The sequence below is a fragment of the Dendrobium catenatum genome, unplaced genomic scaffold, assembly GCF_001605985.2.
Source record: "Dendrobium catenatum unplaced genomic scaffold, ASM160598v2 fragScaff_scaffold_1446, whole genome shotgun sequence".
NCBI classification, from domain to species: Eukaryota; Viridiplantae; Streptophyta; class Magnoliopsida; order Asparagales; family Orchidaceae; genus Dendrobium; species Dendrobium catenatum.
The window spans coordinates 992,290-1,007,097 of record NW_021319908.1 but is presented as its reverse complement, the minus strand read 5'-3'; the positions used below and the strand labels follow the sequence as shown (position 1 = coordinate 1,007,097).

Here is a 14,808-nt window from a genome sequence, read left to right as displayed (position 1 = left end):
GGGAGAAAGTTACCCTCACAGAGAGCGAGCTCCCTCGCGGCTTCCGATCAAAATGTCCCAACCTCCGATCCGACTGGAAAGGAAGTCGTCGGACGAGCGTGGCCGAGCGGCAACGAAAGGGCCGAAGAGGCGATCGAAAGGGAGGAAGTTGACTTTACAGTCGACGAACTCCTGTTGTTGCTTCCGCACAAAATGTCGTAACTTCCGTCCGACAGGGAGGGGACGAATCGAAGGAGCGAAGCCGAGCGACCACAAGGAGCCGGAGAAGCAATGCGAGCCCCCTTTCTTGCTTCCGATCGAAATGTCGTTCCTTCCGATCTCACAGAGAAAAGAGAGCGAGAGAGCTGGATTGCGGGAGAATGAGCAGAGAGTGCGGAGCTCATGCGTGCGGGAAGAAGAGAAGAGAGATAGGGAGAGAGTGAGCGTGAGAAGAAGTAACCCCCGAAGGCTTCATCCGAGCGGCTTTTAAAGGCCTCAGATAGCAACGATTGAGGCTGGATACGGGATCTGCGGCTGTTTTGACGCGAACGGCGCCGAATCAGTGCGATTTCGGCAAGGTATCGCGGGTGGATTCGAGGATCCAACGGACAAGGTATGATTTTTTAGTCTCTTTTTTTGTTCCCTTTGGATTTAGTATACAGGTCAACATAGACATAAAGGTTTCCATCAGCATGAGCAACAACAAAAATGCCATCGCCATCTGGTACCCAAAGCAAGACAAGTGCATCGACTGCAGACAGTAAAATTTATCCACAGGACAATTAGAAAAATAATGTGGCGCTCAATATGAATGCCATATTAACAAAAGATGTTGAGCAATAATACAAAACAAATGAATGCAAATATTTACTTTCCACCTCCCATTCATGTGAACACACTACACACGGTATCACAGCTAGTAATGTTTTAAATAAAATATAGCGCAAGGGTCATTAAAACAATGCAAAATGTGAAAAATTCGCTTAAACTTTCATCCAAACTACCATGATTTAGTGAAGCATGATGAAGGCCTTTCACAACTCCATGCAGTATTAGCCCAACATTAAATTTCAGGTACAATTGTCACTCAACAACAGAAGCGATTGTGTTGCACCTAAATCTATATCAATCAAGAAACTATAAAACTATAATTAGTTAAACATCAATTTTCACAATCTCTAGCTAGTCCCTTGCACAGCAATAATAGCAATTCTAGAACCCGAATTTCCATTTAGTTTTATTTGGTAGATTTTAGCTCTTCCCTGTCAAGCAATCCTATTATAGTGAATAATTTAACTTCCAATCAAGTTGACAATCCAAACAAGTCAACTTGATTACTGCAAGAAAAGAGCTTTCTCAGTCAAAATTTTTCAGTCTACCCTCAGCTATATATTACTTCATCTAGTGATTTAATGAAGGAAATGCATGCCTGCTATTGATTGTGCCATCTTTATTGTAATGTTGAGCTCCCACGAGCTTCTTACCAAGATCCTGTAGTTGTTGCCTTAACGACACTGAGTAGACTTGAATTGCATACAAACATTGTAAACATTTTAACAAAATTTCAGTTATTTTAAATTAATATAAAAATGTAAAATAAAAAAATAAAAAATGGGCAACCATATATTGAAAACATGGTATCTGAACTCACTGTCTCCAGACTGAAACCCAACAAGCATGTCATGCCCATCCTTCGCTTCAGAATCAAATGAATGGCATAGAGGGTTGGAGCTGCTGAAATGAATGGCCTTGATCGGATCCTAAAAACTCATCAAGTAGAAGATGGTATCACAGAGAATCTAGCAAACAAAGTGCATAAATTAAATTGAGAAATATATATATATATATATATAAACCTTGTCTGAAGAATTGAGATCACTGATGAATAATGTGTCACCAGCATTAGAGATTAAGTAAGCCACTTTGCCATCATAATTGAAAGCTATAGAAGAACTGCTCGATCCTGCTCCTAAAGCCCCTCCGAACTTGCTAGTGCCAGATGCTACCTTGCTCCCACCGTTTGCGCCACCATAAGAGAATGTCTTGCTCCCATTAACACCAACAAAAAGCCGCGCCGCTGCCGATTTCACCACACTGCTGGAGCTCGGTGTCGAAGGCATGCTTAACCCCTGGGAAGCTGACTTCTCGTTGAGATATGCGATGATCAACTATAAAAGCCATATTCAAAATCAGAACCTTCAAGATTACTAATAAGAGCACAAAATCATAGCCCTATCGCACCTGAGACACGGATTTTCCATGAGAGTAATGAAGAAGGCCAGCAGGGTGAGTTTTCTCGTACTGAAGCTTGTATATAACCTATGGATACTTGAAGTAAGTCTTGAGCGCCCGGCCAGTGAACATCTTAATCACTGTGCAACCCAGCGATCAAACATCGGCAGACATCCCCTGCTCCTCCCCCGCGGCCTCCGACGTACCTCCGGCACATTTTGCGAAACCATCGCGCGTGAGGCTGGTTCGCATTATTTTGTGAGAGAATTTCTAATCCACTCAATTTGAGCGGGTTTCGATGTCACGCGAACTGACTCATGTAATACACCGTTGATGCTTCGAAAGATTTCCATATGTTCCGCTCAAAATCAATCAAACAACCTAATTTAAGATATGCGCGTAATTACATTACTTTACCCTCCTAATTCTGCATACCAAATAGCCCCTAAGTGTCATGCGAGGTTTTGTCGTGTTGGAGATTTGCACAAATACTAAAACATTCTAACCCTTCCAGATACTAGTAGATGCATAATATAAATGAGAATTAAATTAATATAACATTTTTAATTTAATTTTTAGAATTAAATTCATTAAATATGCATACCTATCAAAGCCCATTTATTAACTAAACTAATATTTATTTTACATGTCAGTATCATAACATCTACAAGAAATATAACTATAATTTTTTTTAATATTATATATATAATGTATATATTAGAAAATATTAGAAATGACATTTCTTCATTAGATCTAGATTTTTAACGGGACGCAATGGAGAGATAGGATTCATGTAGCCAACCCCACAAAGTGGGATAAAGGCTTACCTGATGTGATAAACGCATACTAAAATATTTTTTTCTCAGGGTATCCATCAAGCCTCTAAGTGACTGTTAGGTGAGCTTGATACCTCCTCGTTTACATATTTGGTGGAAACATATCTAAGAACAGAAGGGTCATGATGACACAATTTAGATTTGTAAGGCTATAGATTCCTATAAAGAAGTGGTCGTTGCTGCTTCTCGAAAAACATTGCCATAGGAGAAAGTCATGGTTGCAGCAATTTGCAATAGAAATTACAAAAATGAAGGTTAATTGACCAAAACAAGAAAGAATCAACAGCAAGATGATTCACGACAAAAAAGGAACAACAGCAGGAAGTATTACTACTAAAACCAAAGAAGGAAGAAAGCCGATGAATCCTGCAAGAAATGTTGCAGTTGCTAGAAGAGTTGCATTTTCATACAGGATGCAGCAACAATGAAGAGAATATACAAACAATACTGAATTTTTTTGCCTAGAAAGGACACCTTCAACAACGAAGACTACGGAAAATGCACTAGAATACATGCAGTAAAGCTCTAATACAATCTGGAGAACACGAGTATGAAAGAATTTCCTTGAAGCATTTGATTCAAGGCATATATAGACTGACCCAGAAAGAAAATGATGAAGCTAGTCTATACTTAAAAAAAAAAATACCAGCAACCATAAAAACATCAAAATGTTTTAAATTTAGAGCTTCCTAATGAGCTTGCTAAACCCAAATAGGTACGAAATTTTATTCACTGGTATGAATCAACAAGATCTTCATTTCCTTGGCATGCATTCATAGGATCATGATTTCCTTTCTTGTTGGATCCTTCTTTCCTTGTGACATGAATGTCGGTTCCAATACATACAAAACCAATCACAAATTAGATAGATAAAATAACACAAACAAAAGCTGCCAAAGAAGATTCATGTCTAATGGCAATATAAGGAGAAAACATCTGACAAAAAATTTTCAGCAATGTTTGCCCCGCATTCTAGAAATTGGCATCCAACTAACATACAATTTTGAGAAAAAAAATATTAACTCTCATTAAGTACTAATTTGGATGTATGCATGCCAAAGCATCTTTAGTTATAACCACAAAAGATCAAAAAAATCACATCCAAAAATTCTTGAAATCACTAAAGAGCACAAAACAAAAGGCATGTTTTCATGGACCAAGATATTCTACCATGCTCAAAATCGCATGCCAACAAATTCACGCCCCTACTACAATGTCAGAATTTGGATGTATAATAAATTTGTTAGGGAACAAGTGTAGAAACACCAAAATAGTGGCTCAAATTGGGAATTTCAGCATGAACGAGCAGAAATTTGGAGAAATTCAATGGCAAATCAATACAGAAACTTAATAATTGATAAAAAGTGAAAGAAAACAAGCAAGATACAATGGATCATCAATTTGAAAGGAAGATCCGGCTCTCCCAATCTCTAACCAGTGGCTAGAACCCAAGCAAACCTACAGAACTCCTAAATTCAGCAAAAACATACATAACCCAAACCCTTTCCCTCCTAAGATAATACAAATAAAAGCATAATTACTAAACAACGCTTCCAAGAATAAATCCCCGCCTAAAGACTTTAATTGGAAATGAGTATCCAAATATATTGACAAGCAAGATGTCAAAATATAACATATTTGGTTAAAAAGTCGTGGATAAGAGTGTAAACATAAGCATGCAACACTATTTTGACAGAGATCCTTTACAGTAAGAGCTGACTTGCAACTTCAGACCAATCTTTAAGCCCATTTGTAAAATATTAGAAGTTGCAAGTGGACCTCATTAGCATGGACCCGGACTAATAGAAACAATTGAAACATTATTTGCGTGAAATTGCTGCAGTAATCCGATGTTGTAACATGTTCAAATAAAACAATGAAAAAAAATCATAGATGTGAGAATGTGGTACCATGGTTGAATATATATTCACAGCGCATGTTAGAGAATTAAAGATTTAAAAGCAGCTATAGTACAACAATGAAATTATCTCAGAGAAAAAAGAATCCAGTTAAATTACTAAAAAGGAACAGATCAACGTGCAATGACAACTCAAACATAAGCGACAATACACTAAACAGGGAGTAGGGAATTGATTTTGAAACCATAGATGGCATGTAGATGGGTTAATTTACAGCAGTGTTAACTTTATTCGCCTAACCAAGAATAGTAGAAAAACTACAAATTATGCTTTCAAACTGAAGTGTGCTGCGTTAATGCCATAAAGGATATAAAACTTCACACAAAATAAACACCTATTTTGAAAGAATAGTAGCTATCTCAATGGAAAGAAAAAATTCCTAAGAAGGAATAGTTAAATTTAGATTGGTGGGAAGCTTTTTAGTAAAAATACAACAATCAAAGCAACTCTGGCGACAAAACCAAGTTAGTTATAATAATTAGAAGTACTTATTGTCAATATGATTCTAGCATACATTAGCCGTTAAGACATAGCAGTCATGTACCTGACTTATGAAGTTTACTCCCACGAACCTGAAGCAACAGAAATAAAGGAGAATCAACGGGACTGCTAGAAGTATACAATAATAGATTTGACAGGAATATGACATGTGAGAGCAAAGCTTTGGTAGAAACCTATCAATGATTTCGGGCAAAATAGACAAAAATAAAGCTACAAACATACGAGGAATGACTGGTATTTATAAAACTTGTAGAAATAATGGTTTCTCAAACAATGTAAGGCACCAGAAAATTGTAAATGATGGTAAGGATTACTCTTTTCGTATACAATTTGTGTCATAAAATAAAAATTTTAGGAGGCAAAAACGGGGTAATGTGCGGTCACTCTCTTATTCCTCAATTTCCTTTTTAAAATAAAAGGAGACTATTTATGAATGTGATTTTCGTCTTCATCATTGTTGTAAAAGCCCAAATAAATATTTAAAGAGTTAAGAATAATATTAATAATTGATTGACTTTTTTTATGAATGCTTTTTAGATTTAATCAAAATGTTGTTGTTAGGAGGTCTCATGCATTGAATGACAAAAGTAGAGAATTGCATTAGGTAACCGGCATCCAGTGTAAGAGTTGAACAATCATAACATGAATCATTTAATATATTGTGTTAATACTATTGTGTTTCATGTAAGAGTTGCACTGCATGGCTTTAATACAACAAAAAATGTGCAAGGGCTACTGCACCGGAGCCCATGTGCAGTGTTAAATAAGCAAGGATTCGCATATTATAAATGAATGTGGGCAAAGAAGCTAATCCTTGAAACTAGAATTATAATACAACTTGAATATAGGTTTCGTTATGAGGAAATTAATGAAATTAATAGATATTCCGATTCATATGAAGATAAATAATCTATGTATTTAAGAAACTATGGTATTCATGTAAGAACTGGTCTAGTCTGGACAGTTCAATTGAATAGTCCCACTTATTTTAATGCGAGAGCGGAGCAGGAGCAGAACCGCGGGGCAGGCGGATTGCACGCAGGCACAAACAGAGTTGGAAGGTTCAGATTTCGTTTTCTAGCGAGGAATCACGTACGGGATTGAAAATAAATGACTCCCCACGAAAAATAACTCCCTCCTCTACGTTCATTATCGCTAAAGAAGAAAAAAAATCCAGAGAAGTGACAGTGAACCAGAGGAAGAAGAAAAAAGAAAGTTTCTAAAGGTTTGTAAAGTGCAAATCATTCCTTGATATTTTATCTGAGCGGCAAGGAGTGTCTTCTATAAAAGTAAAGGAAAATATGTTGAAGGAGAAAGAGGAAAAATTTTGAATTTGAAATTTCTTCTTAAAGAAGAGCAAGTGATTTAGTTTGATGTTATACACTTCATTTTTCTCATTTCTCTAATTGAAAAAATATGAATAAATACAAATTAATTTTCAATATGAAGAAATTTAGTAAGGTGAAAGTTTTATCTCAATCAGATGGTGAAAGAAGAAATTAGTGAGGTAATTATTTTGATTTAATAAAAATTTTAGGGATGATTTAAAGCTATTTAATATTATGTTAATGAGGTTCAATTAGGTAAAGGTTCTCTTTGGAAATGGTTGAAGAAAATTTAATTTTTCTTTTTGATGATATTTGAGACATCCAAATTAGATTTTAATATTAATTAAAATATTATGTTGTATTATTAACAGTGGAAGATTTTCATACTAAAAGGATATTGGAAATCTATACCAGGCTTGAGAATGGAAGGAAATTGAAGCACGAAATTGACCAAGTGGGTAATTACAAATGTTTTATATTAACTGCAATCGTTTATTTCAATTATTGCATGTCATAATATTACGTTGACTGAATGTTTAAGATATGAAAAAAAATAATTGAAAAGCATAAGCGGATGATTATTTTAGTCATGATAAAGTTATTGTCTCTATTTATCTGTATTGTTGAAGGTTATATCATGTTCAAATAATTATTTTAGCAAAATAGTTAATATACATTAAACTTGAGAATGATTGAATAACTGAAGCTCATAGTATAATAAATATACAAGTGAAAAACATATTTATAGATTTATATAACAAATAAATGCTAATATGAAATAAAAAGTAAATTAAAAAGAAAATGCCCAAATTACAGGAGTTCACCCCCTATGTACCTTCATTGGTACAACTTTGAGATTGTGCTCCTGTACTAAATGAAAAAGGGAGAAGGAATAAATGAGAAAATGAAAAATAGATGAATATTTATTAAAAATAAATATGTTATATGACAGATATATATATATATATACCAAAAATCTTGATCAATATCACGCTACCGGATCTTTATCCTCGAAATGAAATAAACCAGCAAAAGCCAAGTAGATTATTAAACCTACACCGAATCCAATGCAAAAAAAGTAAAAATAATATGTATGTAATCATTCAAATCATATCAGTACAACATATCTATCATCAATTCATGTAAACTAAAATATATCAATATGAACAGTGGAATAACAAAGTATAATAATGTGATGGATTAGTGATCATTGACTCAATAATATTATGCGGTATTATGAAAAGTGTTATAGGAAAACTATTATATGCATAAATAAATTAATGAAATTTGTATCATAGGTCTATCAATTATCAGGGCACGTCAACATCACAAGTGTCCTATTATGTTGAAGTTTATCAATATCTATGCCTACACATGCCAAATCATGTTAGTACAAATATATCATGAATATATTATATATGTAGTACATATCAATATCATGTATATTATGTATATTTATTTGTATCAGTGACATTGCATATCATGTTCATGGACAATAATGGCTTATCCATATTTATGTTATATTTAATCATATGGAATTATGTCATGCGTGCATGTAATACCATACTTATATTAAGAGTAAAAGCTCAAAATAATCCGTAAATTACTGATAAATGTCTAATTTAATCTCAGAGTTTCACATTGACCCAATTTAGTCCCTCAACTACTAAAGTTGAGCTAATTTAGTCTCAAAGTTTAAAATAGAAGTTAAAGTTAACTCCAAAGTTAAATATAAATGATATTTTTGGTATAACAATTGGATATAAGATTACATCGATTATATTGCTCACGAAGTATCCATCTCAAGACGTTGAAGCTCATCGTGATCGCACGCAGTCACTCACAGCAATAGGAGTCTGGATGTTGAAGCGTGTCATCTCGCTCACAGAGTGTCTTGCTCGCGATGAGTTGTTTGTCTCGTAGCTGCAAGCAATTTGAAGCATGTTCTAGTGCATCTTTCGCCTTGTTCGCAACTTCTCCCATGCACAATTTGATCTCTAGGGCTTATAGTGGAAAGGCCAGAGAGCAGATAACAAGTAATTTTACCTAAATGCCCACAAAGAAATGAAACTTTCCAGATTTTCCATTAATTTAATAATTGAAGGATCAAATTGAAGCATTACAAAATTCTTGAACTAATTTGAGCATTTATCAATAGTCGAAGATTATGTTGAACTTTTACATCTTATATTAATGCAAATCAAGACATTTATCTAATCATATGTTTTTTTTTATATCTTATCATTCCTTATCACATCATGTTACAATTATTATCACAATAAGGTGGATTATTATAAGAGTCATCACTCAGTGCAAGTGAAACATTTTAATCCAAGTAGACACTACCATAGCTAAGCTAACAATTATTTTAAATTTTTTATATAACATGTATGATAGTTAAGTTAACACTGCATAAGCAAGGATTCTCTTAAAAAATTTCTATCACACAGCAATAAAATTAATATCTAATGAAATTAGGAGAATTATTGAGGTTCAGCACAAATTAATTGAGTTGAACGAGGAGAAGAATCTTACTCTTCTTACATAGCCTTGCATAAACATGATCTCCTATAGAAAAATGTGTTAGTAATAAAAATTTAGAATGCTTCTAATCATTGGGTACTTGGCCATTCATAAAGAGTAATAAAAATCTAGAATACTTCTAATCACTGAAGTCATCCAAAAATAGGTTGGATCACTGAAATTTGAGAACTTTTGGAAAGGATTTTTCTTCAATAGATTTTTCATTGATAATGAGAAAGACTTTCAAGTTTTGCTAAGAAAATATTCAACTCCAAGCAACTCTCCGGTTGGTCTTACAACATTAGGACAAGAATACCTGCATATTCCATAAATTTTGTCCTGCCTATTAAAGAAGGATTGCATAAAAGCTTGCTTCAGTGCTTTCAGCGACCTTACAAATGCATTCCTAACGAAGCCAGGTCCTAAAAAAGGTCAATCCATTGCAGAACTTAATTTAGTGTAAACCTGAAACTTAAATCAACATAAAGAAATAATCCAGAATTCTACAAACTAGTATTTATGCGTCGAAGGATGTGATACAAAATTAAAGATGAATAAACAAGATTTTTATAGATGATTACCTACAACATTTAAGTTATTTTCAATCATAGAAAGCCAACCATTCAGTCGCATTCTGGATTAGAGAACACTAATCACTGCAGTAAAAATGATGAATATGGAATTCGATAACTGGACATTCTGGATTCTTTCCTCAAGCAGAACATTTGTTGTGATGAATTAAAATAAAATAAAAACAGCAAAGGCCAAAAAATGCTTTCTGGTGATAAAATAAACCAGAATTGAAGGTTTACTTCCTACAGAATTGAAGGTTTACTTCCTACACTACCATACACGATGAAACCTTTCTTACATTCAGTTAAAAACCTCCTACAATAATCAACAAAAAAAATGAGAGCTAGCTGATTTTTCATCAAATAGGCAAAATTCACTTCACATCAGAACACTGCAGAGCAGTTTTACAGGCTAAACCGATATAGGTATGCATATTTGTGTTTTTCTTGGATATATTATAGAATCTTGGATCTATCACAATAGAAGGAATTATGTTGTTCTACCATAGGCTACAATGGAATAAATGAGAGGAATTGGTATCAGAACGAAAGAAAGGGAATGGAAGTCTCTGTGCTCGGAGAAGGCCTATAATCTTGTACTTCTATTTAAATGATTTGTAATTTATATCAAATAGTTTTGCATTCAAATAAATGTTATTATATTCTGATAGATTAGTTTTTCTTTAATGAGAGGTTTGTAGATGTCTGTTATAACTTAGCTGGCATAAGGTTCATCTATATGAATTACATAGAGATTGATTCTTGAATGCAAATGAGTAAAAGGTGAAAGAATAGTTAATGCAATGAGCTTGCTATATGATATCATTAAGAGCTATTAAAATGAGACAAGCCATGCAATTGTTTTTAATAAAGAAATATAGAGTTATTATAAATAGTAGGGAAAATAATGAAAAAATATATATATTTAGATAAAAAATGATGCAAGTTTTTAATAGAGAAAAAGAGGGAAGATATTTTTATATCATGGATAGATAAAGTGTTACAATAACAAATCTTCTTTCTAAATAATGCAAAATGCCCTACCCTAAATTAAGCACTACGTGCTCTTTCCTATGTCATCTCAATTCGATTGGTCAATGTTAAAAAAAGCTGTTTGTTTCTTCTAAAATAATGAAGTCATTAGTCATAAGATGTGAAATAAAATATTTTCGGTGAATAAGAAGAGAAGGCATGTGGCATAAACATAATGCCCAAACATACCAAAAATAATTTTGTGATTGTAACTATCTAACTAAGAACAACTATACCAGAGGATTCCAACACCTTAATTAGCCTAGATGTCAAATCATCAAGGCATCATGAAGTGGCTCTTTTTAAAAAGAATTCAAGAAAATGTAACAGAGAAAATTGAATATGCGCTTAAACATCACAATGCACCAACTAACTTATAAGACAAGCTCAAAACGGTTGTAAGCCTTTACACTCTATGCAAGCAGGCCGATTGAACAACAAATGGAATTATGTATATAATTATCCGTGGAGAATAGTGGCTTTCACCTACACATTTTGATGGATAATAATATACATAACTCGATAGTCATGAGATTTCCTACCATTCCATACATCAACATTTAACTCGAATGGGATTTATTTGATGTGAGTGTCGGTTCCCCATGGGTGCAAGACCCCGTAGTTAATTACATCTTATATCTCGACCCAAAAATACTCTCGAATAAGGAATATTATATTATTCACTTCTTAGTTTAGTGCATAATAGGGGTTTCTCGAATCTAATAAAAAAGGAATAACCTCTTCTCTTCATATTCAATGAGGATCAGATCTTTTAAATGTATGAAGACTAGATTAAAAATTTGAGGTTAAAATATCAAAGATTAATTTGCTATCTTAGGAGAAATGACATATTCAGAATTTATCAGAAGTAAAAAGAGACATACTGAGGGGTGTATAATTTAGGCTTATGCTTGCATGAAGTGAGCAGCCAGCTAATATCTTAAACACAATCAATCTCCCTATATATATAAGATAAAGCTCTATCATAAAGAATCAAGAATTTTGGTTCAGAGATTTAAATTAGGGATATACAAAATTTGCAAATAAATTTAACTACCATCATAAGATCTTTTATTCATTTATTTGGAACATAAATACAATCTTGGGTCCGCTAAAAAGTAAGGTGGCTAAGCTCCAACATGACATGCTTTGATTTCTACTCCTATGAAACATATATTTAAATATATTTGTTTATCATCTTTTAGCTCCGAGTCTTCTATAAAATTCCAAAAGAGAACACCCTCAAGAGAAGAAATTATCTTTTGTAGCCCTATGTGTATGTGTATAAGCAATTATTTTTCAAACCCTTTACAACATAATCACGCTTTACAACTCAATCTATATATACAATCAAGACACTTTAAATTTACATTTGACTCTTGCACATACATTTGCATCTAGGTACATTCTAATTTGAATCTTCTATTACAAACATCTAAGGTACATTCTATTTTGCTCTTAGTTTTTGCATTAAATAAAATAACATAAAAAGTGCATATGTAATGAATGTATAATATGACATCCAGAGTGTGTAAATAAATAAACAAAGATACCGTCCAGACAAAGATATCCGCATCACACCAAAACACACTACGGTCTAGCCTAACATTAGAGTCAGTGACCCAAGCAAATAAATTCTAGTATGTGAAAAATTGTGTTATGGATGTGTTCTAATTGGTACATTGTTTAAGTTATTTAAATTTGAAGTTATTTGTTAGTTGTACACCAAGTGAGGTGTTAATTTAAATTTAAATTTTTATATGAGAAAATGTTCTTAATATTTTTAAAATTTATTAATGATTTATTAAGTATTCTAAGATACAAGCCTTATGAATCCAATACAAATATGCTCTCTAAAAGAAATCAAGCATGACATATGAAAGCTTTGAAGTATTTTTTTTATTACAGATTTGAATGAATATTATTTAAATTGAACAATAATCACCTTTGTTAAAAAAGTGCTATGAGATTTATTTCACCATCCTTGGGGCAAAATTAATAATCTCGTAAGCCCAGGTTACCTAATAATTACCTTGATTAATTATATTTGATTATCTGTTAAATACATTTGCAAAAGGATATACCTTGGTGTATGCTTTTTGCCGATTATATTCTTCTTGTGGATAAGACTAGAGAGGGAGTTGAAGGTAAACTCGAACTATGGAGGTCAAGTTTAGAATCTAAAGGTTTTCGCTTGAGTAGATCTAAAACAGAATATATGGAGTGTAATTTTAGTAGCAATAGACCTAGTGATGGGATTGTGACTTTGAGGGATCAAGTCATTATTAAGAGTACACGTTTTAGATATCTTGGATCTATTGTTCAGAGTGATGGTGAAATTGATGGGGATATTATCAGTAGAATTCAAGTTGGATGGTTAAAGTGGAGGAATGCATCGGGCTTATTGTGTGATAGAAAAGTCCCCCTCAAACTTAAGGGAAAATTCTATAAGATGGTGGTGAGACCTGCAATGTTTTATGGTGCCAAATGTTGGCCATTAAAAGAGAAGCATAATACTAAGTTAAATGTTGCAGAGATGAGGATGCTTAGGTGGATGAGTGGTTTGACCCTTAGAGATAGGATACAAAATGAGCATATTTATGAAAAGGTTGGAGTAGCTCCAGTGGAAGATAAGATTAGAGAGAGTCGAGATGGTTTGGTCACATTAAACGGAGGCTTTCCGATGACCCGATTAGGATAGTAGAGGTATTAGATTTGACTTATGTTAAGAAAGGTAGAGGTAGACCTAAAAAGACTTGGTTAGAAAATAATAGAAATGATCTTTCTTTATTAGATTTAAAAGAGAATTTGACTTTTTACCAAACACAATGGCGAAAAAGGATTCATGTAGCCAACCCCACGTAGTGGGACAAAGGCTTGATGTTATTGTTGTATCTGTTAAATACATTGAATGAATTATTTATCAAAGGACTTAAAAATCTAATGCACTTATGTCTTCAAAAATGGAGGCAAACATAGCACATGAAAACCCGATTAATGATTTAGAGGTCCTCTAATCCAATGCATATGTATCCTCCAAGTGGAATTAAATATAATGCATAAGAGACTTCTTGTTATTTAAAATTGATTAAGGACCTTTAAAATTCAATGCTAATGTGCCCTCCAAAAGAATCAAATATAAACCATGAACATCCTTTAGTTATTCATATAATTTTTTAGTTAATGGATTCATAAAATTAGACCAAGTTTAAAACTTTATTATTGTTCGCTAAAGAAAAATGCACGAAGGCATGTATCTCAATTTATAACTATGGGATTCCATTTTTCTTAAGTCAGATTGCAATTAATCAGATTTTTCCTGAGGGTAGTATAAGGGTTTAATTAGATCTGACGTCCTTACTTCCCATGAGCGCAAGCACTCATAGTTAATTACCCATCTTAACACATAAGAGAGAACTCTCGATTAAGGATGAATATTTTTTAAAATAGTTTAGACTCAATTTTGAGGAAAATGGAGGTAAACCCGATCAAGATCCCATTGTAGTTTAGTCTTAATCGTAGTCTTTTTTTCTACTATAGTGGTCCACTACTCTACTCATTTTCTGGCACTGTTACTTTACAAGTGTTTTAGTAATTAGCTTTCCTTACTTTTCCAGTATTTTGTTCTATCTACAGTAACTAAATTTATTATTTTTCAGCATGTTGACCTTTATGTATTAACCGGTAGAACAAAAAAAAAATCAAAATCATACCCGGCGGATCCACGACATCTGCCCGAAATCCCGACTGAAATCCCCGGAATCCTGCTGAAATCACGCTGGCAGCGCCGATTCACGTCGTTTCTCCGTATTCCCTGCCGAAATCCCGCTCTCGATCCCACTCCAGCTCCCGTCGTTAAATATACGACCAAATGAGACACTTCTCC

The 14,808-nt window shown here is 33.5% G+C and overlaps 1 protein-coding gene and 1 pseudogene across 7 annotated transcripts in view; both read right to left on the bottom strand.

Annotated features, from left to right (window-relative positions):
• LOC110092452 overlaps nucleotides 1–14,808 on the bottom strand; it is a 61,697-nt gene that overhangs the window by 26,997 nt on the left and 19,892 nt on the right. For 4 of the 7 annotated variants that reach the window (XR_003702757.1, XM_028700054.1, XM_028700055.1 and 1 more), the window contains exons 3-4: nucleotides 9,635–9,740; nucleotides 5,511–5,538 (exon numbers count right to left, since the gene is read on the bottom strand). The exons of 1 other annotated variant lie outside the window; for it this stretch is intronic. Coding sequence is in view for 5 of the 6 variants with exons in the window: in XM_028700054.1 (XP_028555887.1) it covers nucleotides 5,511–5,538; nucleotides 9,635–9,740 (134 nt within the window). In the remaining variant the exon portion in view is untranslated. Of the gene's footprint in view, nucleotides 1–2,812; nucleotides 3,862–5,510; nucleotides 5,539–9,634; nucleotides 9,741–14,808 lie in introns of those variants that run through there. 2 more of the 7 variants (XM_028700053.1, XM_028700052.1) reach the window with 2 other exon arrangements.
• On the bottom strand, nucleotides 1,157–2,820 carry LOC114580964 (annotated as a pseudogene).